Raw genomic sequence first — 27,248 nt, 5'->3', positions numbered from 1 at the left:
CATAAGATTACAGTCGGTTCTCTCTCTCTCTCCTTGTCGGCCGATTTCGATCGGCACCACCCTCTTAAAAAAGTATCGGTGCGGTTTCGATTTCCAGCCCTAAGTTAGTCCTGGTACAACTATAGTGTATATTTTACATATATAGATGGATAGTGCTAGTCAGCCGCTGAGGGTTTGCTGTCGGGCATACTTCTAGTTAGGGGTGCTACCCGCATGGGGGGCGGGGGTGGGGTCCTGCTAGGATCAACCCGTCCCCCGCCCCTGCATGGGGTGTTCCATATAGGGCGGGGTACCGGGGGCGGAGCCTGCTGCCCACCCTTACCTCTAGTGTGAAATTTTTTCATTTTTTCAATTTTATTTTCTTTTAAATATTTTTTAACATCTTTAATTATTAAGAAAAAATAATATATATATATATATATATATATATATATACTACTACTACTACTACACTAATAATCAATTTTTAATCATTAAAACAATAATAAAAAAATAAAATATTTAAACGATAACTTTAAACAATAAATTTAAGGAAACTAAATATCATTTACCCATATAGATATCTCTGCGCAGCTAATAAATTACCTCAATTATTCAATGAATGAGATGTAGCCTAGATCACTAGCTAGTACCCAAAAGAGAAAAGGAAAGTACATGTTAATAAGATCTCAAACATATATGCAGCATGTTTCAAAAAAAAAAAAAAACATATACGCACCAGTCAAGAGAGGCTGAATAAGACATGGATTAATTCAACAGTCAAGATGAATAAGACATGGATTAATTCAACAGTCAAGAGAGGCTGAAAGTTCTCTTAGTGTAATGTTGGACGAGTCTACTTTGACAGGCTAGTTTTGAATTAGGACACGTGCGTTTCGTTTCGCTTATGTCTTAACAAGGTCAACAGCAAATCATATTTACTCTATGACCATTGTGTCTGTCCCAATTATAAGCACTAAGAGCAGTGCTGCCCATCAAGCATCGTCGGATTCCTCCAACGACAGTTTTATATATCCCCCCCCCCCCAAAAAAAAAAAAAAACAACACACACACAAAGCGCGCGCTATAATAAAAATGATAAACACCTTATATAATGCTTGAAGTACTGCAAGCTCTCAGACTAGTGTCTTTACTGGTCTCTCTACTAGTCTTAGCAGAGAAAATATCATGATGAACTTTCAACAAATTAACGCGACAGAAAATAATATTATTGTTGTTTGGTGCTTTAAATAGCTAGCTGTGTCGCCTTTAGTGTTGGCAATATCAAGACCAAACACGTACGTATGTAAGAGCCTTCAAGTTTCAAAACATCATATTCAGATAAAACAAGTAGTGCGATTTTCATTCACGTGCGTTAAACAATAGATGCATGCATATATGCACTACTAGTCTACGACCTTTATAATATATATATGTATGTTTAGCGCAAAAATCTTGACTGAAAAAGTTGTGTATTTGAAGCCATGTTTTCTTGATGCTAACCGGCCCGTAGAGGTAGTAGAGCTAGCTAGGGCTGGAATTATAATTATAGGAAAGCTATATATTCCCAATAATTTAATTTTGAATACTACTTCTGTTGAACAACTGAAGAACCCGTACTAAGTAATTCTTTCCTGCTTTGATTTGGTCCTTTCTTCGACATGGGTGGTAGTTATTAGTAATTAATTCCCAATAATTCGGTTCTTCGTTAATTTGGACGTATGTGGCTTATAATATCGTCGATTTATTTTTTAATAAAAATAATTTTATAATATGACAAATATAATAATTTATTAAACTGTTTATAATCTTTTTATAACTAAAATATTTTTCTTTATTTAGAGTACATGATGTACTATATATAATACTACTAAAATTAAGGAAAATAATTTATACATAATCTTTTTTATAATATATTTTATAATAATATATTAAATAAGGGATAATTTTAAAAAATATTATATAAAAATAGTATTATTTTATAAAATATCTTTATTTTATAATATTAATGTGTGTATCAATACTCAAAATTAAGCACTCACTGCACTAGACTTCATGAATCGGATTACTGTTGAGGAGGCGGCTTTGAAGTTTCAGTGCAGTGTATAAATAGTCCAAGAGGCTTATCTTATCCGTTTGTCCCTACCAAATCCTCGTCTAGTCCCTACCAAATCCTCGTCTAATGTGGGTCAGCATGTTTGGGAGCCAGCAGCCAGCAGCCAGCAGCCAGCAGCCGGCCTTGATTCTTGGACCATTCTCAGACGAGTAATGATATATACATAAAATATTATTTAATAATAAAATAAAGATATTTTTATAAAATAATATTATTTTTATAAAATATTTTATAAAAATATTTTTTATTTAAAATATAATTATATAAAGTATTGTAAAAAATGTTATATCCTTCTCAAAAATTAGGTTTGAGCTATTGATTGGATATATAGATACCTGCGCGTATAGATCATTTTGCCTCATGCGACTCCTTTTGCTTGAGAGGAGATTCATCTTCGTTTTTAAGTGAAATAATACTATCAAATGCTTTAGTCATAAAAAAAAAAAAATAATTTATAAAAAAAAATTTATAAATTATGATATAATATTCGTTAAATTGTAAAGTTATTTTTATTATAAAATAGATCTAACGTAGCATAGGAAGCCATATCAAATTTTAAGTTTACTTTAATGCAATCTTTTTATATATGTAGCACTTCACATCCATTTAATATCAAACATGTAGTAATTATGTCATTTCACTTGTTAGCATATTGATAATTAATTATCAAAATATCTACGTTCTATTCTAAATTGATACTATTTATTTAACTTGAATTGGAAAAGATCATATAAATAAATATATATATATATATATATATATACACACACACACACTAGTAAGGGCAGATATGTGCATTGCACGTGTGCTCAATTGAAAAAATATGATGTCAATCCACAATGAACAATAAAATGATAATTTAAATTCATATAATTTTTTAATTTTAAATATCAATGGATATAATTTCATCTATATTTTAAGATTTTATTTCTGATCATAAAAAAATCACATATATTATGTACAAAATCACATATTTTAAGATTTTAGGCTTCGGACACAATTTTGTAAAACACAATAGAAAATACATTAACGGATCGCTGCAAGAAATAAAAAGTTAGAAAAGATGAATAAAATTGTAAAAATGGAAAAATAAAATAACAGAAGTCAAGTTGCATGTGTGCCCAGTTGCAAAAACATAGAAAATATCCTAAAAATAGAACTTTCTTGTAAAAACAAATAATAAGAAAGAAAAAATTAAAACATATAGTTATGAAATGTAATAGAAGGTAATTTCCGACAAATTTACATATATGATAGTAAATTAAGTTTTATTTGGCTACCTGTCAATTCACAATGAACAAAAAAAATGAGAGTATAAATATATACAAATTTCCGAATTTAACTATGAGGCAGTTCTATTTATATTTTAACATTTTTTCTCTTATCATAAAAAAGATCACATATGCTATCTGGAAAATATTCATAACTATAAGATATAAACTTTCACAAACATATTTATAACTACACAGAAGTACTTTGTACCTATATATTACAATGATTTAAACTTTTGGAAAGAAGTTTTAAAACAATTATTCTGTTCTTTCAGACACATTAGGGTGCAGATTTGTCTTGTTGTTTTCCTATATATATATATATATATATATATAAAAGAAATAATAAAATAATTGAGGACGACGTATTAAATAGATGTAGAAAAAAATGCAAGAAGTTGATAATTTGTAGTTTACTCGAGGTCCCGAATGAAATTCTGACGTTTTCTCAGAACTGAATCCCTCTTCATATAGAGAATTAACCTGTAGAAGAGATTTTTCTAGTATTTATTGGTAACAATGGCAAAAAAATGAAGGAAATATTTTTTAATAAGAGATAGTTATGAATAAACTTGATTGCTCAATATCGGGGTAGATGCAATTATGTTGTCAGAACATAAATCTCTTTGACAAAGTATTGAAGTTTCAGAAGAATTAACATTCGAAGACGAATCAACTTCTCCTATACAAATGACTTCATTGTCATTTGAAAGAGAAGAGAGAATATGCTAAGACTGTATTTGTGTTTGAATTTTATTATTTCGAATTTTTTTCAACTCAACATATCTCTTTCTTTTTTTTCGGCAGACCTCTTATTTTTTCTCTTCTAATTGGGCAACATACCAACTTTTTCTTACTACATCTTTTGCATGTTCTTCAAAGTTTATTTATAGAAGCAATTAGATAAAAATGAAAATAAATGGTGTTAATAATGTTTAAATGTATTTTTGTTTTTAACAATATCGTCTAACCGATCGACATAAAGTTGTAGAAGGTTATAAATCCTGCGTCAATTTCAGAATGTAATCTAAAAATCATTTGACAACATATGAAAGATATGAGTACAAATGTATATATAAAGCAGGAAAATAAATATTTCTGTATTTGTCAAACATTCATCTATATTTAAAACATAAAGAAATACCATCTAATCTGTCTAATATTTAAATCAAATAAACTAATATAATAATAAACTATTTACAATTAAAAATCTAAATAGACTTATAGCAAATATTGAATAATTCTAATTAATAATCACAATTTCATATATTTATAAAATGTCTAACACAAATAAATGCATAAAATATTATAAAATGAAAACAATAACATCTATTTCTGTGGATAATAATAAAACATACCCGGAGGTAGGAAACAAATAAGAGATTAGCGGGAATAGAGCGGATCAAGAACCAGCAAATTGAAGAACAGGAAGATAAGTAGAGAAGCAGAAAGTCTGTTGCAAAAAGAATATATTATAAGACATAACATAATCATTTCAATAATTTTTTTTATCTTTAAACCTTTTTGTAATAAGATCTAATGTTCAATTTTTTTTATCTTTAATTTTTTTTTTCAACCCAACTTGTTCTTTTTTTTTTTCTTATTTGTTTTCCCATAAGAAATTGTTAAATTCTATATTTTTATAAACATTAATATTAGATTTGAAATATTTATTACAATATAAATTAAAACAAATACAATTTTATGACAATGTAAATTTTATTTTCTTGATATTTTAAATTTTTAATACAATTTTATGTGTATCTTATATACCTAAATAAAATATGTGGTAGTAGTTAAATTTACAAACACATAAAAATTATTATTTTTTTCATCCGGAACCCAATAAGAGAATGAGTCGTCCATCCACCCAATCTCAGACCGAAAACGACACCGCTTTGACAAAGTAAAACCCTAATTTTACACTCACTTGTATAAACGCATCCTGACTCATTTTCATCCTCATTTCTTCTTCTTCTCCCTTCTCGCATTTTATAATTTCCTTTGTTCTCTTCCTGGTTGATTATAACTTGCTCAGGAAACTCTCTCTCTCTCATACTTCATCTTCAACATTTATCTCCGTTTCTCTCCTTTTTGCTCTCCGTTTCTCTCATTTTTGGTCTCAATTTCTCTTTTTTTTTGTCTCCATTTTTTCGTTTCTCGGTTTGCCTTCATTTTATTCTCAGCCCCACCTGCTTCTACTCTCAGCCCGACGAAGACCAAGAAGACGGATGCCGAGGAACCCTCACGCTACACCCAAACGACAAACAAAGGTGCCTCCAAAACAAGAACAGTGATGGATCTCCCCAAATGTGCGATTTTTTTTTTAACTTTTCCCGTATGTTTTGAGGTTTTATAGAATGTTTGGATCTATTCATATAAATCTAACTTCAAAAAAAGCTTTTCCATATCTCTCAGTTTTGGTACACCCCTGGAAACCCTAGCGTTGATTTGGTCAAAATCCTCAAATTTATTCCAAAGCTATCATCCTCTTGGAAGAATCTGGGTTGAAAAAACCCCAAATGGGCCTTTTTTTTATGCTCAGATTTAATAGTTACTATCGTCCGAGGTTTACTCTTTCTGATCCAGCTTCTCCTTATGTCTGTGCTAATATTTAAATTGTTGTTATCAACACATACAAATCTGAGGTTATATTCATGAAGTTTTTGTTTCTTCCATATTTTTTTACTTTATTTTATGTGTTGGGATGTTGTAATGAATATATTGGTTGATTTTTTTTTTGAATGCTTATAAATCTCTACCTCTATGTTTCTCATCTTCTGATTTATTTTCATGTTTTTTTATTTTGTCATTTTATTTATATATTGGGATGTTGGAATTAATATTTTCTTTGGAAATTTTTAACTTTTGAATGGCTAGAAATCTTTTTGTCTTTCTTATCTTCTAATTTATTTTTTATATATACTTTCCTCTGGTTCTAGCATACTTGACTATATTTGATATTTCTTTGGATGTGGCTTGAGTATTTGTAAGTCATACTTTTTTAGTTTTCTTTTGAGTTTAAGAAATCTCTCTAATATTGTTTCTTGCATGTCACTGCAATATTGTTTATTATCTGATTATCTTAGTTGTATTGTTTTTTTCAGATACTCCGGTTACTATCATCTGAAGTTTATTGTTCCTAATATATTTCCTTCTTATGTCTATGCTTATATGTAAATTATTTTTGGCAACACATAGAGAGATCGAAGATTACATTAATAACATTCTGATTTTATTTTAACAGTTACCATCTTCTGAGGTTTACTCTTCCTGATATATTTTCTCAACTATGTCTGTGCTGATATTTAAATTCTTCTTCACAACACTACAGATATAAGGTTACATTGATGAGATTCTGATTTATTTATTTGTTTTGCCATTTTATTTTATGCGTTGGGCTGTTGTGATGAATATATTGGTTGGAAGTTTTTTTTTAATGTTTATAAATCTTTACCTCTCTGTTTCTCATCTCCTGATTTATCTTTTATATATGATTTTATATTGTTTTAGCATATTTTACTGTATATGATATTTGATTAGATGTGATATGAACATGTGTGAGGAATTTTTCTTTTCTTAGCATCAGTTTTCTTTTAAGCTTAGTGAATATCTGTAGATGTACACATGTACTATATCTTTTGAAGTTTTTATTTGTTATCTTCTGATTTATTTCTTATATATGTTTTTGTGTTGTTTTCGCATACTTTACTATGTCTCATATTTGTTTACATGTCATCTGAACATGTGTAGTTCATGTGTTGCTAAATTTCTTTTTTCCTGACCTATATTGAAAGTTTTTTGTCAATATCATTTTTATTTTGAGTTTAATGAATAGCTGTAGATGCATCTTCTGATTTATTTTTTTATATATGCTTTTGTGTTCTTTTAGCATAATTTGAGATGTTTGATATTTGTTGGAAAATTTTTTTCCCGACCTATACTGATAGTTTTTTTTTTTTGTTTAGTATCAGTTTTCCTTTGAGTTTAATGAATATTTGTAGATGTATAGATGTACTACATGTTTTGAAGTTTATAATTTTATTTTCTCTTCTCATTTTATTTCTTACTTGTATTTTTTTTCCAGATACTGTATACATAAACAGAGAATGAAATGTTAAAGGAGCAGAAAGAAATTTTTTAGATACTGCATATATTAACAGAGAATGGAATTTAAAGAGAGCATAAAGAAATGAAGATTCAGAAAATAATGGAGGCTAGAACAGTAGCACAATAAGAAATGGAGATTCAATCCTTTTTCTGAAGTAAATTTAGTTTTTTAAATCCAAATAGTGATGTAAATTTTTTATTTCTTAACCATTGCATACATGTAAATAACTGAAGGAAATAGTCAGGAAACGGATATAAAAAAATTGACCTGCAAGATTCGAAAGGTGGAAGACAAATTTAGAACCCAGAGTTTAAAGAAACAGATTTTAGGAAGTTAAAAGGAGAGATAATAAACAGTAGAAATTAAAGGAGATGGAAGCTACTCTTATACGAGATAGTCAGTAGTTTAAGCAGTATTAAAGACAAAAAAGATCAGATTCTGATAAATGTAGAAATGTAAAAATGAAGATAATTTCTATAGAAATATGCAGGCGGTGGAAGCGGTGAAGAAATGTAAAAAAAAAAATTAGAATCTGATAAGAGAGACAGTGGGGGCGGTAGGAAACAATCTTTGTTTATTTATTTGTTTTGCCATTTTATTTTATGCGTTGGGCTGTTGTGATGAATATATTGGTTGAAAGTTTTTTTTTAATGTTTAAAAATCTTTACCACTCTGCTTCTCATCTCCTGATTTATCTTTTATATATGATTTTATATTGTTTTAGCATATTTTACTGTATATGATATTTGATTAGATGTGATATGAACATGTGTGAGGAATTTTTCTTTTCTTAGCATCAGTTTTCTTTTAAGCTTAGTGAATATCTGTAGATGTACGCATGTACTACATCTTTTGAAGTTTTTATTTGTTATCTTCTTATTTATTTCTTATATATGTTTTTGTGTTGTTTTAGCATACTTTACTATGTCTCATGTTTGTTTACATGTCATCTGAACATGTGTAGTTCATGTGTTGCTAAATTTCTTTTTTCCTGACCTATATTGAAAGTTTTTTGTCAATATCATTTTTATTTTGAGTTTAATGAATATCTGTAGATGCATCTTCTGATTTATTTTTTTATATATGCTTTTGTGTTCTTTTAGTATAATTTGAGATGTTTGATATTTGTTGGGAAATTTTTTTCCCGACCTATACTGATAGTTTTTTTTTTTTTTTTTAGTATCAGTTTTCCTTTGAGTTTAATGAATATTTGTAGATGTATAGATGTACTACATGTTTTGAAGTTTATAATTTTATTTCTCTTCTCATTTTATTTCTTACTTGTATTTTTTTCTTATATTTTTTTTTCAGATACTGTATACATAAACAGAGAATGAAATGTAAAAGGAGCAGAAAGAAATTTTTTAGATACTATATATATTAACAGAGAATGGAATTTAAAGAGAGCAGAAAGAAATGAAGATTCATAAAATAATGTAGGCCAGAACAGCAGCACAATAAGAAATGGAGATTTAATCCTCTTTCTGAAGTAAATTTAGTTTTTTAAATCCAAATAGTGATGTAAATTTTTTATTTCTTAACCATTGCATACATGTAAATAACTGAAGGAAATAGTCAGAAAACGGATATAAAAAAACTGACCTGCAAGATTCGAAAGGTGGAAGACAAATTTAGAATCCAGAGTCTAAAGAAACAGATTTCAGGAAGTTAAAAGGAAAGATAGTAAACAGTAGAAATTAAAGGAGAGGGAAGCTACTCTTATACGAGATAGTCAGTAGCTTAAGCAGTATTAAAGACAAAAAAGATCAGATTCTGATAAATGTAGAAATGTAAAAATGAAGATAATTTCTATAGAAATATGCAGGCGGTGGAAGCGGTGAAGAAATGTAAAAAAAAATTAGAATCTGATAACAGAGACAGTGGGGGCGGTAGGAAACAGATGAGAAACAATCTAGAATTTGAGAAGAAGCAAAAAAAGGAAGAAATCTAGAAGCCGACGGAAAACGGTAGAAGAAAAATTTAAAATCTGATAAAAATGAGAACACATAAATTCGAGAACAACAAATGTAAAGACAAAATGATAAAATCATAAATGAAAATATTAGAATTTAATAAGAGAAACAGTCGAGACGGCGGGAAACGGATGGAAATGTAGAATCTGACAGAAATGGCACAAATACCAATTGAAGGACAAGAATATGGAAAAAAAAAAAGAATTCGAGAAGGCTATAGAAACGGAAGAACAGAAAAAATTTAGAAGTTAAAAAAAAAAATACAAGAATTTGACTAAGAATTAAAATAAGGACAAAAAGGATGAAATTGTAAATTGACTAATAATGACAACAGAGACAGAAATGGGAAACAAATGCTAAACGAAATTCGTCTACATTGGCTCTTATTATATATAAGATACATATATATATATATATGTGTGTGTGTGTGTGTGTGTGTGTGTGTGTTTGTGTGTCACATAGCCTAGGGAGTACTGCTAGAATTCTCCATTGGTCTCACTCATGCATAGGGAGAATAATGATTTGTATAAATCTCACACAGTTTCTTTATTAAAAAATTTGGAGGGAATAAAATATCTCAGATCCAAATAAAAAAAAACCCAGTCCATTAAAGGGTCCCTACTAGAAGGCAACGCAATAAGAGAGGAATAAGAGAGAAAGAGAGGACAAAGGCTGATAAAGGAAATGGTGTAGGGGGAATGGTGGAGATATGACTTAAAGGAGAGAATATGTGACATAAAGTAAGGGAGGAACAGAGAATAAAGGGGGCTTCCAGATGACTTTTGGGGGGGGGAGCTTCTTCAACCTCATGACAGAGATTCCAGCAACGGGATCTCCACCAGAAAATAGAGCTTAGATCTCTATTGTACAGTAAGGATGAAAGACCATGAGAGATTGTAAAATAATTATATTATAGTGGATTCTTCCCTCCTCAAACTCCTGTGGACATAGACATTACACCGAACCACGTAAATTTGTGTATCCCCGTCTCTTTATTTTTCCTGTATTTATTTACTGCTCACCGCCATGAACACACGTGCAAACACCGTACAGCTGTACCGGTCCACCATCGGGGGCTCTCCATAGCATCGATCGAAGCCCAAATAATCTCAGCGGATCGGGAACGTTTCTTTCTCCCCTTTCGGCCTGTTGTGCTATTTTTAGGCATTAACAGACCTCACCATGAAAAAGTATTAAAAAAAAAAACCTATTCTTTATTAGTAGAATCTATTTTAAAATCTTTTTTTATAAAAAACCTGCATGAAATTTATATATTTAAAATTTGTACCTAACATTACTTGGATAGGAAGAGATCTTGTGCCAACTGAGGCAAAGGGAGATCTTTAGACAATATGTCAGTGAATTAGCTAGTCCACCCCTTCTGCATGCACGCTTCTGGTATATTCTTACTTCTAGCTTTTTTGGCATTGTCATATATAATGCATATCTTGATGATTTTGAGGACAATAATATTAAAAAAAAAAAATCATCCAATAGAATAGATTTTTAAGAATCATAATAATAAAAAAAAAAAGTTCAAACACCAAGAAAACCAAAACAAAAATAATATGGATCCCACTACCAAATTAAGCTGCATGCCCTTAAGTGCGAGAGTACTATGAATCAAGAGGATCCTCAATCCTTTGCATTCATCGTTTTGCACGGAAAGTTAAAACCCTAATATTGTACTATCATCGGATGAAGGGGCGGCAAGCATGCATGCACTTAATTTGACATTGACAACACCAATAGAAAAAATATCAAGTGGATTTTCGACTATCGATAAAGATAGAAAAGAAAGTACTGATCATAGAGACTGAAAATATATATCTTATACGTACAATCTCTTCCAATGGCTGGTTTGAATCCTAACATAAAATATAAAATTTTTATATAATTATTATATTTTTTTAAAATTTTTATATAAAATATAATAAATAATTCAATTTTTTTAAATTTTAATTTAATTTTTTGAAATTATAAAATAATAATAATAATAAAATATAATATTTTAAACTTTCAAAATAAAATATAAAATTTTCATCCTATCCGTAAGATCTGTCGACAGTCTTGCTTATAAATATCTTACAATCTTGTCCAATTCATTAATCAAAATGAGATGTAGACTTCTAGTACTGTTTCGTCAGCAAGCACTCACCCTTAATTCTATCAAATCATTTCCTAATCATGAGGGGAAAAAAAAGGTATTAAAAGCTGGCCTCCTTACCATGAAGAAAACGACATTAATTGGAATATGCTTCTGAACTAGTATTACAGTCAAGTGCCTTTTTTTATCCTGGCGCGTGCAAATTTATAAAAAGAACAAGGTCATTAAAATTTAAAACGACACTACAATTTGGTCATGACTCATTTCCTAACATTTTCTAGCTGATTCATGCATAAAACAAATGAATTACTCGTCAAAAGAGGAGTTTTCTTGTGTGTCTTGACAATAACAGCTTCTGGCCGGGATCTCATAAACTACAAATTATCCTGATCAAGGGGTAGCTAGCTAGGCAGAATATGTTGAAACTGTGAGATGATTTAAAAAAAGGATGTCGGGCTTTACAAGAAAGCTGGAATTTCGTCTAAGCTAGAAAGATAGATGGTGGATGCTGATCAGAGTGACTGTTTTTATGATTTCAAAGCCGAAAAAGAAATGGCAGCCGTTGAGAGAGCGAGCATTCATGACAAGTAGTATAACCCTGCAGCCCTTCTCAAAGACGATTCACATTAAACAAAAACAAAAGATCTTTTTGCATGCTGATCTCGTCGTGAGGAGGCCCAAATTCTGAAATCGCATCGTTAATCACCAGATTAAACAAACCCATTTGGATCGGACGAAATTATAAAACTAATAACAAGGTTTAAAATCACATCAACCGATGCAAAAAAAACTAGCCAAATTTCATTATCTCAACTTCATTATTGCGATGTAAGATTAATGGTTGCGTCTTTTTAGCAACAATTCTTTAGTAGTTGTCTACACTGAAAACCCATTTATCTGAGATGATCAGAACGATCAGCACCGGCCATCTTATATTATATGTTTCGCCAATGAATCATTCCCCATGCTTGATAGCTACAAGTTGACAAGATATTATTTAAATTTGATGAACAATTGTTGGAAAAGCAGGCTCATGATGCATGCAGCATGGCACTCGTAGATTCTGTTCACATGCCAAGTAGTTCTTCACAAGCATAAAAGAAACGTTCAGGAACATGATGATCATAAGCCAATGAGTTGTATCTGATCATAGCCGACATTACAGTTTGGCCTGGTTTAGATAGTAACTTGAAATGAGATGAGATGAGTTGTAAATAATAATGAGATATTTGAGTTAGAGATGAGTTAGAAATAGTTTGAGTTAAAATGATTTATGAGGTTTCAGAAAATGAGAGAGAAAAAGTTGAATAAAAAGATTATAAAGTTAAAATATTATTAGAATATAATTTTTTAATATAATTTTCGTTTTAAGATTTGAAAAAGTTGAATTATTTTGTGTGTTTTGTTTAGAAGTTTGAAAAAATTGTAATAATTAAGTAATGATTAGATGAAAAAGTTGAATATTTGAAATTGGAAAGTATTTGTGTTTGTAGTGTTTAGATATTAAGATGAGATGATATGAGATCGGATGAGATGGAAACATCTCTCTATCCAAACCAAGCTTATACTACTAGATCAATTATGTTCTTCATCATATTTTCCGTCATCTCAAATGCCATGCTGATTAGCACAAGTTAAATGATAAAACATAGAAAACCACTTAAAACATGCCACATCAGTATATATGACTAAAAATGGTAAAGTTTAAGATGAATATTAGTATTACTCATAGTACCACTCAAATCACTCTGTCCACATCAGTTGGCTTATAATTTATGTTTTTGTAAGGAGGTTCGTTCACTTTCTCAGGACCACAATATTGATTTCAATAATATCCTTACAACCCTTTATAGAACTTTATTTTAAATTGGGGAATTTGGAATTTGAAATAAAGAACTTCATATTTCTAATAAATAGAGTGACACTATCATATTAGTTGGTAGTATAATAGATTATAAAATAGTTGTAGAAGATAATTATTCTTAGAAACATATTGGTGGGTGAGAGAGTTATGCGAACAATGATTGATCTGGTTAAATTAAGCTTACAATTTGGACCATAATTTTAGGCCGGTAAGGCCCAAACCTGAAAATCCAGCACACCACAGGTCAAAATTATAGATGCCATACTGAGGGCCCGCCCTTGACTAGCCATAGCTTAGTCTGCACTACTTAGCCATTCCGCAATTGTACATAGCACCAATATTCAATTCATTACTATTTTCTTAGAAGAAGAAGAAGAAAATATGGCAGTCTCCACTCCTCTCAATTTGGCAATTCACTACAAAGTTTGCACCACATACACCGGATGGTGGCCTAATATGGCATCCATCAACCTGTAACAGTGTAACCTCTGAAACTCCGGTGCCCTCACAGGACGATCTTGTTTAAGTATCTATATTATCATGCATCAAAGAGAGGTGTCACAAAAATAATCGTAGTAACCAATATAATCAGATATTAATCACTAGGCATTCGCTTCGCGAGGGAAAGAAGGAAACGGGTGAGGGACTTTCTGGCAGCCATTACTGCTGCATCTGCTTCTTTTTCATTTTCATCGGTAGTGGCCTGCCGTTCTTGAATTGAGTGAACTTTCCGGACAAGTTTGCGCAATTCCTGTCAAGAGATGCTAACATAAGAAATATGGAGCAAAATATACAATCCCATTATTCTGCAAAGGTGAATTCAACTAACCTGACGGTCAAACTCAACACTCCGGATTGAATAAACCTCGTTGGTGATTTTAGTGTCCTTACCGATCAGACCTTCAAACCATCTGGTGGCCATGTTAATGCAGTCATCAGAACCCTGGAAGCATCACTCGAGAAATAAAATGGAATAAGGATTCAGAGACATCGATATGTTTAATAAGTTTCCCAGAATATGATATGGTACCTCTTCTTCCTCCTCATATTCAGATTCTTCAGCTTCTTCGTCATCCTTTCCAATAAGTACTGAACCAGACAATGCCTGCAGCCTACTCTGGTCTCCATCTTTTGTAGCCTGTATCAAGCCATCCATCAATTCAGGTTGCACTTCACGTAGCAATTTACCTAACATAGTTGAAGCATCTCTATTAGCATCACATGCAGAAACTGTAGAATTTACATAATCACCTGCCAAACTTGCTACAAAATCCCCATCCAGTACATTAAAACAAAAGCATGGGAATGCAGAATTCACTTCACCGGTTTAGGGGCATGTCAAAACTTATAAAAGCAAACAATAGTTATGATAGGTATTATCAGACAAAATATGGAAAAAGAAAAATGTATGAAGACTCGACAGTTGTGAAATCCCATGAGATGGTAATGTACTGGGGTCTAGATGCTTAGAAGTTTTAAAATTTGGAGGCACCATTCAGACATAACAAAGTTTCTCACACAATGACACCTCTATAATTAATGGTCTCGCTTCTCCTTCCTCATCCCTAATTCTTTGAAAAACCGATGCGATAAAATGTATGCACAAAGTAGCGACGAACTACTACAACATTCTATTCTATGCCGATAAACAAGGAAAACAGTATAAGCAGCCAATCAACCCGATCCCACAAACAATTACAAGCCAATATCATAAAGGGATGAACTTGATTACCGATATAATTAAACTGCCTTCGCTTTCCTTCCCGGACATCAGGACCTAATTTCTGCGAGACCAAAAAACGAACAGTTTAGCTTCAACAAAAAAACCCAGACCCAAAACTACTGCACCGCGAGGAAGAATGTTAACAAAGTAAACACAAAAAGACAACAACTACAGAAGCACCTTCACTATCATTAGAGCTTCGAACACCTCTTGGTCAAGTGAAGCCACTCTGCAATCCTCCAATGTCAGTTTAACACCATAACACCTCACAGTTGAGATGAATATAACAATTGGCAATATGGCAAAAAACGTATATGTAATGCTAGTTTTGTAATAAGGAGGCTTTAGCTGGGGAACCTGAGGATACGTTTTATTTGAGGGGTAGAGAAGGAGGCGAGCTCCATGCCCCAACGGACGGCGCGCCGAGCCTGGCGCTTGAGCTGGTTTCGGCTTTTCCTTACATCGGGATCGGAGTCGCTGGCGCCGCCTTCTTCGAGGTCGGACGAAATTGGGGCATTGGGCAATCTGAGGCCACGTGATCGGTGATGGACGCTCCGGTGAGCCGAAGGCACTCCTGTTAGGGAGAGACGAGGAGTGACCGCTTTTGTGACTGGTACCAAGGTTGAGTACGCGAAATGATGCGGCGTTACGCAAGCGCAGAACAGGGGGTGCAACGTCGGCCATTGCTTCAGAAGCCGTACCAGGTTGGCCATATTTCACGGTGTGTTACTCTCCGATCTCTAGTGTGAGGCCGTCGTCACCGGACCAGTGTGCTCAAAAAAGGAGCCGACGTGAGGCCCGGGAGTTGGGCCCGATCTAGATAGGGATATGAATACGATCAGTAGAAGGTGATGTCCATAAAGGCCCAACTAAATTAAAACAGTTTACTGGAGGCAACCGCCGGGGGAAACCGTGCGTAACCGAATCTCACGTGGCATTAAATGAAAACAACATCGTTTCTTCATTTCTTGGAAGACTGAATTGCAATTTCTTCTTCGTCGCTTCATCAACTAAGGTCTCAAGGGAATCAGTTTCACCGCACCCCAAGCCCCCTCTTCTTGTTGTCATCCCAGCACTTATGGCAGCTTCTGTTACAGCATCAGCCTAACCATAATTCTCATAACAAACATGAAGAAAATTTATCGACTTGCTAGTCCTTGAAATATGCTGAGCAAAAGATTGAGAGATAAAGGAAGAAAGAATCCCAGCATGGAGCCTATAACCATCTCTCCAAAGAACTCGACTTTCACAGGTTGACCCACAATGAAATATTCAGCAAAAATATCTTCCAACTCCCCTTCCAAAACCCAACCCCTCACCATCTCAGAAAGAGGAGAACAAACCCACTGAATTAAACGTCTCATAAACTTAAACTTGAATTCCCAGTCCTACAAAACCTCGCATTTGAATGGACCTAGATCGAATATGTCCCCTGTAAGATCTTTCCCTTCAAAAGACATTTTTGAGAGAGCTCTGCTAGCATCCTTTCCAGTAAAAAATGCATAAGGTCCACCTGGTCCATAAAACATCCTACTCTGCCATCGTAGATCTGGCCCTTGTTGGCCATGAGCAAAGGCTTCTAGAGTTTGGATTCGTCATACTGCTTGAGCTGCCCCTAATACACTTATTTTCCTTTTCTGCAAGTTGGTTTGTTTTTTAAGCCTTATCACTCCTCACTGTAATATTTCCTTGTTTACGTCAAGACATTTCCTTTTTCCATGATATCTGTTTTGGACTAAAGCAGGAAACGGTGGCGTTTATTTATGCCACGTGGGTGGAGATTACCCCACAGTTTTCCCAGCTGGTTGCCTCCATCATTTTTCAAATTAAAATAAAGGCCGGTTCCGAATTTCATCATTTGATAGTTGTTGTTTGTCCTCCTACAACTTGGTCTATGATTGGCCCTTTTATGTTTGGTACTCGGATGGAGAGATAGGGATTGGGAGTTGATGTATATCCCATATCATATGCCTTTAATAGGCAGTAAACGGGATGTGATGAGTGGTTAGTTCTCACAAAAAGGATACGAGATGGGTGTCATCTCCAAGCCTGTTACTAGAGGTGTATAGGAAAATATGGAACGAGCCAACATCGATTGGAACTGGCTGCCGAAGTTAGGAATTGGTGGAGAACCAATCAGTAGACGATGGGAATTTGAAGAAATTGATGCCAGCCGGTTCAATCAGATTTGAACCAAGTTCAAACCTGCAAACCGGACGATAATATATATATATATATTATATGTTTTAAGTAAAACGACGTTGTTAAGTGAAACAACATCATTTTACACAAATTGTTTAGAAAAAAATTTAAAAAAAAAAATACCTTTTGATTTAATACACCAAATAATGTCATTTTAGTTTAGGTTTAATACCCCTCCCCCTTCTATTCTTCTTCATTTTAGTTTTTTTTTCTCTCTCTCTCTCCTCTATGCGTGAGGCAGCGGCGCATCTCCCTCTCTCTCTCTCTCTCTCTCTCTCTCATCGCAACACCGAGCCATCTCCCTCTCTCAACGCACGATCACGACTTCGCCCAAGGGAGACTGACGCTGAGCCATCTCCTTCTCAGTTTCTAGCCATTCACGACGCCAAAGGGAGACCGACAACCAATTGGGATCATGCCAAAACCAATGTCGCCATGTTTCTCCCCCTTTACCGGCCGATTTCAGCCCGTTCTATCAGTGTGTAGTAGCTGTCAGTGCAGTTTCAGTCCAAAGACCGAAACTGCACTGATACCATCGGTTTACACCCCTACTGGTTACGACACTCAAGCACTCCCCTTCTTCACCAATCTGATCATAACTCATCTTAATTTATCTTATCTAATTATTACAATTTTTCAAATTTTCACACAAAATATAATAAACAATTCAATTTTTTTAACTCTCAAAACAATAATAATATTAAAAAATAATATTCTAATAATATTTTATTCAACTTTTATCTCAACTCACTATCCAAACTTCCCCTAAAAGTCTTTTTTCCCACCTCAATGTTGAAGATTAAGGCTCGTATCTCACATTATTTATGAATAATAATGACATAGTTTGAGAATGTCTATTTGAGAAGATCTGATTTTATATATGGGGTCAAATTAGGAATGTTCAACCGGATCCGGGTTATAATCGGATTTAATTCGGATTATAACCGTAAATCCGGTTAAATCTTTTTTTTTTTTTAAGACTTTAAAACTTTCCACAGGAAGAAAAAAAAATATATTACAACTACAGAATCCTGATCATACAAACTAGTTTTTCTTCCTTTTCATTTTTTTCTCATAAAATTAGAGATAAACAATGCTCCTTACTGCATAATGAATCACAAATTACAAAGGTGGAAAAAAAAACTGTACACAAGAATGAGGAGAAACTGCAATACAAAATGAATGACAAATTGACAATTGAGTTGCCTAATGACTCTTGCTTTCCTAATCTCTGCAATGGGTCACCAATCCCACGTGGCCTGAAATATAGCAGGTTTGTGCTTCAGGCATTGCACCATCTCCCTGTCCAGTGAGGAATTATTTAGAACAACATCCAACATCGGGCTGCCAAAAACATTTGAGGAGCTCTTAAACGACCATTAAACATTCAAAATTAAACATGTTTGCTAGTGTTTTCAACAGCAATAGGTAATCCCCTGCAAGTTTTTAGTACTGTCATAGAACCATAGGAAACCAAATATAATCACTATTTGTCAGTTCAAAAACGCAATGGGAAAAATTCGACCTAATATAAGTCAATGACAAGAGAGATGATCATTTAAGCTAAGGCACACAACTAGCCTCAGATCGATATATTAGAACAAACAAATCCATATGGGTCTCTCAACCATATCTCAATAATACGAACCTATAGATCTAGTCATTGTCTTTGACTTTTTTCAATAAACAAATAGAGTATTACATAAAACAGTGATTAAAACTTGCCTTTTTTCATTTCATACACGAATTGAATAGAAAAAATCCACTGATAAGGTATCGAAATAAGCTTATAGAGCAAAGAACAAATAATATAAACCAAAAAAACCAAAAAAAACCCCTAATTTCATACGAATCTAACAGAAAGATGAGAAAAATCCCTAAATACAAAGAAAGATACCTTACGAGCTTAGAGAGAGAGAGAGAGAGAGAGAATATGGATGGTAGCCTCCGCGTCTCTCACCCAGTTGCGCAAATGACTTCGAAGTTTCTGTTTCTGTGTTTTGATGAGGTCGAGAAACTTGAGAGAGAACAGAGCCTTGAGAGATTCGATGGAAATAATTGAGAGCAAAGGCCATAAGGGATTCAGGGGAAAGACTTGAGACTTGAGAGAGAAGGCTATTGCGAAGAATTGAAGACGAGTGCGTAAGTGCAAACCCAGTCTACCTAGATGCGCAAGTTCGAAGGCTTTGCCAGATCGAGAGAGAGGGGATTCGAGAAGACGAGAATGAATAAAGACGGGGTGGTTTTTTTTTTTAAGGGACCCGGTTACGGATAACCGGGTCACATAACCTGATCCGGATTCTTCCTACCCTCCCGGGTGTAATCCCGGAGAATAACCGCCCGGATACACCCAGATTTCTGGGTTCCGGACCAGACCGAAAAAAAAAAACCGGTCTGGTTGCACACCCTTTGGTCAAATGATGTTTTATGCATTTAGGCCATTGACTAAAACCCCTCACCCTATGCAAGGCCTCAAAAATAAAAGTGAGGTGTTTTTTTTATTAATTTTTCTTTTTGGGAAAAAAATAAAAACCATTTTATTAAATAAAATTTTAAATAATTTTTATATTTTCAATGTGTGCAAGGCCTCATAATACTAGATTTAATATTTATATCTTTAAATAAATTTTTTTAAAAATCTTGCTAAATTGAGGTACAAAATTTGCATTGAGACCTCATTTTAAGTTGTATTAAATATAAGTTCAAAATAAATTATTTAAAGTTTTAAATAAGATCTCATTTTATTGAAAATTTTAAAAATATTTCATATAATAATTTATATTATATTGTATTATAATTAAGAATAACTCACTTAAATTTTATCTTAAGCATTAATTTGTATCGTGCCGCACCTGATTTTAAGTGGGAGAGAAAAACTTGAGATCTTTTCCTGTATATGACCCACGTTTTATTATCGTAATCTTGGACTTGGACTACGTTGTTTCGCTCAGAAAAGAGAGCAAAAGCTCACAACACCTTGTGAAAGGCATATGATTTTGCAGGATGCTACCAGTTTCAAAACAATACTGAATTTTGAAGCCGAACCGTGTGAACACCCTCCACCTCTAATACAATGGGTTTCAAAATTTGAGACAAGAAGAAAAAATGACTCACAATTATCATATCATATGCTTATTTATTTCCACCGAAGATAGGTATGTACATTAGAGTATGGGTATTTATGCTCCCAATAAAATAAAATAAAGAAAATACACAATAGTATGAAGAGGGAGAAATGCCTGAAATGGGAGGGATATGATCAAGATATCCCAAAACATGAGTCTTCTTCTATCATGTTTTGCTCAAATTTGCAATGCCAATCACCTTATCTAACTGATTTCTATCTTCCTGACAAAGTTGAAGTCCATGTGTTTTAGAACTGCAGTTCATGGATAGGAAATGCTGCATCTTGGAGTGAAATCAAGTGCCGTACGATTTGGAGATTGTAAGGGTAGAGGCCTGAAAGCATGATCTCTATGTCTTGTTAAACTGATCACACGGTGGAGCAAGGTCAACAATTTGAGGATGTATTCATCTGTCTTCTCCTTATCTGCGTAATGTAGCGTCTGGATACAGATCGGGTTATTAATGGCTGTGCTTGATTTCCTTCTGAACTCATTACTGTTCAATGGAAACAAAACAAACACTACTAAGTATCATTCTAGGGAATCAAGCATCTTGTCATTCAGTAAATGTAGCGCACACTGATACACTGACCTAGTCCTTGCCCATTCTCCAACCCAGCCAAAACGCTGTGCCCTGTCACCAACAACAACAACAACAACAAAAGGAAAATAAGTGTTCTTTGTAAAGGAAAGAGTAAAGTGGAAGACATTCACTCCTATTTGTGCAAGAAGTACGTAGAGAGTAGACATGGTATAACCTACTTAATGGTATTTGTGGCAAGTGGAACGAGCCACTTTAGAATCTTTTCCACTTCATGTTTGACCTGAATAATTGAAAGCTGTACGAAAACAGAATGCGAAGAAATTAAGAATGGCACTTACATATCCATATGCAGACATTGACACATGACAAGAGAAAGAAACCTTTGGGCTAAATCTCCATGGAGCAAAAATATGAACAAGTAGAGTACAAGAATGGGCAAGGGTTTAACTATTCTTCAGAGAACATACCCGTTCGTTGGGATAAAGATTTCGGGAACGTAAAGCCATCTTAACACTGGTGGGCAATGCCCTATATAATTGGTCCCTCAAATTTGGGACAAGGGAGGATGGGTGAATCGCCTGTTAACGTATAGATTTCCATTCAAGGACATGTGTTAGGCAAAAATATACCAATTATATGAACATGCCATTGCAGAGAAGGGAGATTTATACTTACAATTATATTTATCTGACTGATTATGTTAGCATAGTGTAATGCAAGACCAGTTTCACCAAGTCTTGGAGAACCCTGACTATGCTCCATGCTAATCAATGTTATACCTGCCATGAATTGGAAAACCCCAGAAGAATTAAAGAGAAAATCATTTGAAGCACATAAATCCAAATCCAACAACTCAAAAACCATGTCCAAATGACTTGCATTTGATCAGATGGAAATAAATATTGGATGGAATCAAATCTGGGAGCAATTCCCTATTGCATTGACACAATAAATCCATAAAGTGAGAAAAGATCGATGCATAGAAATTTTAGTAAGATCAGGGCATCTGTAGTTACAAAAAGACAAAAGGCTGCAGATGAGATTCTACACTATATTTTCTGGGTGAGTAAGATTTTGCATTCTTACAGGAGATTTTGCAATAGAAAATAGGATCTTTTTTTCTTTTACACAAGCTTTCATTTTTGGCCAGAAAAACCTGAAATTACTGAGATTCAAGGGAAGGTAGAGGAACTTTGGAAGTATTAGTCGATACTCAGCAGTATAGAACTTTCATTTCAAACAGATTTCTATATCCTCCATAAATGGTCCTCCTAGAACTCACCACTTCTATACCCAGATGAGAAGCCGTGTGTTTGACTGGGTAATCACGCAAATGATAACCTTACTAAGTTCTATGCAGCAAGTAAAAGAAAAGAAAATTATGAACACATGCATTATCACATTTATGGGGGATTAATGGACATATGTTGAACACTTCATTATGAGATGTTCAGTTCATACCATTATTTCCAAAAGCTTCGCATATAGCTTTATGTATACAAGTGCCAACATCCGAAAGCTTCTTCACAATCTGCAAATGAGCAGAATAATTTGAAACAGAAAAATAAGTAACTTTACAGAGAGAAATAATAATTCTACTCTGTTCTGTGGAGGGTAAGACTAATTATTTAGACACCATGCTCAGTATCAGAGTATCTCTTCAGATAATGACATGTTCATAGATATATACCTCTTCAAAATTTCTAGACCAAAGAGATTTCTTTTTCAAACTCCTTACAAGCTTTCTTTGTTCTTTTAGCTCAGAGTAAAAAACTGTGAGATAATCTCCTACAATCACAAACAGAATGCCCAGTTAATGAAATACTGTCCTGCTGTTGTTGACTGGCTTCTGGAGGAAACTAGACGCTATAAACAATCAAAAGCTAGAATTTTGAAAACCTTTTCAAAATTAATCCATGAACAAAATAATGGTAGCACAAATAAAAATCAGTAAGAATTTGAATTTTTTTTTTTTTTTTGAAATTTCATCCATGAGTATATTATCTACTAAAGAGGACATTGATGAAATAGAAGCCAAAAAAAAAAACAAAAAACAAAAAACAAAAAAACAAAATGCATGCTCGTAAATTATGAAGAGACAGAAGTCCCACAAAGCATGACAGAAGGTAGAAAACGAAAAATAAGTACTGATACAGAAAGAGATTTTTTTTTCGTCAGTCGTTTAAAAGGTAAATCCTTAGCAAATAATAACACTAGTATATTACTTGGTGGATAGTAATTTTGCCTGATTTCAATATAAGGATTATATCTTCTATCAAGGCAGTATTTGCGTATCAATGATATATGATTACTGATATGTGAAGAAGGGTATATTTTTCCTATAGAATATGAACCTATTGCTTTGCATGTGTTAGACAGATACAAACTTCCATATAATATGACAGATATATCTAAGAAATCTATGGTGAGTGGAAATTTTTGTTATGCCTAACCTTGTCGAGGGAGATTTAGGGACTCCATTTCCTTCAGCTGTTGCCTATAATCTTGTTCAAATCTTTTGTAAATATTCATCTCATGGTATAATTCCTACATAAGTGAAACAAGTTAGCATCTTAGAGCGAGACATGTTAGTCATAATGCAAGATATGAATTCCAATTTCAAGGGCAGATGGATGAAATGACAAAATGTATAAAAAGAAGGAAAAATTACTACTATATTTAAAAAAAACTGCAGTGTATACTTTAAAAACTGTTTATCATGCAACCTTTGTGAAGGATGATCAAATGCTGCCTACAAATTTGCACAATCAGTAGTACTTCTCCAATTAGCAGCACATATAAATGCCAAGTTTTGAATTTACTTACAGAAGTGTGCCGAGACAGCATAGTCAACTCCCGAATTGTCTTGTCTGCATCAACTTTAAGTTGTTTGCAGCTTGGACCATCAGAATCTAATCTGAAGTATTTCAACCAGTTCAAGAATTATATTTGCATTTTCAGCAAACTATACTGACTATACTGAATTTTATAATAGCAACTTACTTGGAAAAGTAGGCACCCTGATTGTGCCACTGTGGGTCTTTGCACAGATCACCAAATCTAATTACTTCCCGCAAGAAAACTTCATACTCCAGCCTAGAAATGCCCCCAAGGTCAAAAAAAGGAAAACGAAATTAGAGAAGATGAAAGAAACAAAACTAGTTGTGATTAAATCCTAGCAAACTAGGCCTAAAGACAAGCACAATCATAGCAAAAGCAAACTATTCTATCTAACAAGGAAGAACCTTGTGTCAGCAGTAGCAAAACTCAGTAACTCCTTTGTATCTGTGGAAACTAATTGTTGTACTCCTGAATGTAAAATCTCTTTTCTCAGGACCTGGATATTTTCTTCAGAAAGAGATTGTAACAAGTTTGCACCTTTGGCTATTGTATTAGCTACTTCAAATGCCAATATGGATATTTTCTTCCCACTACCGAGTCTCTTTTTAAAACTCTACAAAAGTATTAGATAAGTGACAGTGCATCAATAGCATGAACAATATGAACATTCTCTTTCTCAAATAACTATCTGAAAACTTGTATCACCAATCTAAGCAGAGCAATATTATTGAGTCCGGAATATATATATGATATAAAAATTTAGACTTCCATACAAGCTTCAATCCTTTTTTCCTAGATTGTGCAAGGAAGAAACCAATTCCAAAATCCCGAGAAGGCATTGTTAAGATATAAAATAAATATTAAAATCTATCTCTTCCATCAGCTTAAGCTTTTTATGATAAGTGGTGATTTCACATGGTATCAAAACAGGAGTCTTGAGTTCAAATCCCGACTCCACACTATATCATATTTAATTAAATATTCCATGTGTTAGGCTCACTCATTGAATGAGAGTCTGGCCTATACTTAAGTGAGAGTGTTAAGATATAAAATAAATAATAAAATCTACCTCTTCCCAACAGCTTAAACTTTTGGGATAAGTGATGATTTCAAAGGCATAATATGATGAGTGCTCTCGTTCGTGTTTATTGAGACAAACAGTCCTGTTCCGATGACTTCAATCACAGATCACCATTGATTGGAAACATGAAGCTCCCAATACCATAACTTGAACCAAGATGATAGTTGGAGCTTTTGTCCTTTTGCAATGAAATTGGGCATGAAGATTCATTGCTTAGCAATTAGCATCATTATTGCATTATGCATTTATTATAGCTAGCACGAAACCAATTATCCTTTTTTTTTTTCATACTAACATTGAAATCAACAACCATAATCAATTTAGCAGTCGTCGAACGAACCTGGCCTGCCCAAATTGGCTGCTTTGGCTTCGACCAAGGCGGCGTTGCAGTCGGTGACGTTGATGATTTCGGCGTCGATGCCTCTGTCAAAACAGGTTTTCCTGTCGCTTTGCCGGAATCATCTGCATGAGAACCCAAATCATAATCCCCTTTAGGTTCACTGGAGCTGATCTTTATATCGACCTTCTCAGAAAAATTCTCTGCTACTTTGTCATTGCACTTCGCCACCCCGCAGGAGCACACCGCTCCCATTGTTCGATCTCCCCCCAAAAAATCTCGCAACTTTGTATGTGTTGCACAATTTTGATTAAGTTAATTTATTCAACACCCAAAGAAACCGCATCGACGAAAAAAAAAAGTAGACATTAATCAGCTGAGACTAATGCAACAGTTCGACCAAGCTTTTTCTGAAGAAGTCAACAGAACGACACAGTCGACTCAGAGTACCGATTCCAAATAATTGGAAGAGGAGGAGGGAGAGTTTCTGATTAGCTACAGTGAATGATTAAATGTCGAGAAAAGGGGGATATGATTCATGGCTTTGACTGTGTTATATAGATTCACGAAAAAGAAAAAAAATATATAAAAAAAACTCCATGCGAGGGTCAAACTCGAAGTTCAAACCCGGCACAGCACTTGCCATGCCGCGTCCATTCCATCAAGCAATCGTCGACTCATCCATGCATGCGCGCATGATCTACGATTGATTAATATATATATATATAACTTTACTGAGATCCATTGACTTTAACATAATTTGGCTTTGAAATGTTGAACATAATTGTGGAAAAAAAAAAGTCAACCTCTTAAACAACGAGAAATTTCCAATCCTGTTGTTTTTTTCCAGTTGAGAAATACATAGCTTTGTCCGGAACATGACCGAATAACTTCTGTAATGTTCTTCCCAAGGAATATGCTCAGTTTAGAAGTTTTTAAATTCCGTTGTTTATTGTACGTGTTGCTGTACTATCAAATTATGGTACGTTTAAACGTTGAACTAAGTTAAGTTAAGATGATAAAATATTATTAAAATATTATTTTTTAATAATATTATTATTTTGAGATTTGAAATTAAATTATTTATTATATTTTATGTTAAGATTTAAAATATTTATAATGATGAGTTGAGATGAGTTTAAATTCTAAACCTCTCGTAATGGAACTAATAGGTTATCCTCTAACAAATTATAAAATAATTGGGTCTACGGCTCTTGATTGAACATGTGATTTTCTTACTTTCTAGATTGATTGGTTAGAGGAAAATTATAGGCGTTCGTGAAGAAATATGATAACGTCAATTATCTTATCATACAACATGTTATATAATTAAAATTATTTATATAAGTATCAATTTTAATTGACGTGGCATTTTATGATAAGAAGAGATTAATACTGCATGTCCCTACTCCCATAATACCTAATAATTACTCTTACTTAGAAATAGTTTTTCATTGAGTATGTTCTATTAAATAGTGAAAAATATACTATTTACCATTAAGATAGTAGCCCAGTACGACTTACGAGCTGATATTTCATAGTTTCGAACTTAGAAGTTCAAGTCTAAACATAAGTTGAAACTACTTGTAGTACTAAAACCTAATTTTTGGGCCATGTAGATAGGTCTTGGACTAACTGGATACTTTAGGGGTGCTGCGGTGACTGGCTCGCCCTTTGGACAATAGCTATAGCTTAAACCGGATATTTCACAATAAAGAGGAGCTCCTATAGTTATACCCATGGAAGATTGTTAAGCTAGTTGTTACCGCCTCCCCTTTTTGTTGAGAAAAAAAAAAGATACTATTTATTTACTTCAATTAATCTTGTTCATCCATTTACATAACTGATAACAGGATGTCTAATGATTGTTCACTGGATATAAGCTAAGCTCGGTTAAAAAATTATGATCAGAGTCAATCTACTGATTTTGTATATAATTGCTGTAAAAGAAATAAAACAAACAAACATTAATAA

General features: G+C 33.4%; 2 protein-coding genes across 2 annotated transcripts; both read right to left on the bottom strand.

Annotated features, from left to right (window-relative positions):
- Positions 1-13,517: 13,517 nt before the first annotated feature.
- On the bottom strand, positions 13,518-15,906 carry LOC121263064. Its single transcript, XM_041165848.1, has 6 exons — positions 15,502-15,906; positions 15,325-15,373; positions 15,154-15,205; positions 14,452-14,609; positions 14,251-14,364; positions 13,518-14,172 (listed from the first exon to the last, which is right to left on the bottom strand). Exons 1-6 carry the CDS (start codon positions 15,855-15,857, stop codon positions 14,017-14,019), a joined length of 885 nt encoding a protein of 294 aa, XP_041021782.1. The 5' UTR covers positions 15,858-15,906; the 3' UTR covers positions 13,518-14,016.
- A 4,581-nt stretch (positions 15,907-20,487) lies between these two features.
- On the bottom strand, positions 20,488-25,529 carry LOC121262765 (protein PSK SIMULATOR 2-like). The gene is made up of 12 exons (XM_041165358.1): positions 25,278-25,529; positions 24,261-24,469; positions 24,019-24,111; positions 23,842-23,932; positions 23,469-23,562; positions 22,706-22,803; positions 22,477-22,546; positions 21,691-21,794; positions 21,483-21,593; positions 21,234-21,310; positions 21,064-21,105; positions 20,488-20,967 (listed from the first exon to the last, which is right to left on the bottom strand). The coding sequence occupies exons 1-12, from the start codon at positions 25,527-25,529 to the stop codon at positions 20,733-20,735; spliced, it is 1,476 nt and encodes a 491-aa protein (XP_041021292.1). The 3' UTR covers positions 20,488-20,732.
- Positions 25,530-27,248: the final 1,719 nt, after the last annotated feature.

This window comes from Juglans microcarpa x Juglans regia, chromosome 4S (assembly GCF_004785595.1).
Source record: "Juglans microcarpa x Juglans regia isolate MS1-56 chromosome 4S, Jm3101_v1.0, whole genome shotgun sequence".
NCBI classification, from domain to species: domain Eukaryota; kingdom Viridiplantae; phylum Streptophyta; class Magnoliopsida; order Fagales; family Juglandaceae; genus Juglans; species Juglans microcarpa x Juglans regia.
The sequence above is the reverse complement of the archived record's forward strand: the minus strand, read 5'-3'. Positions and strand labels throughout refer to the sequence as shown.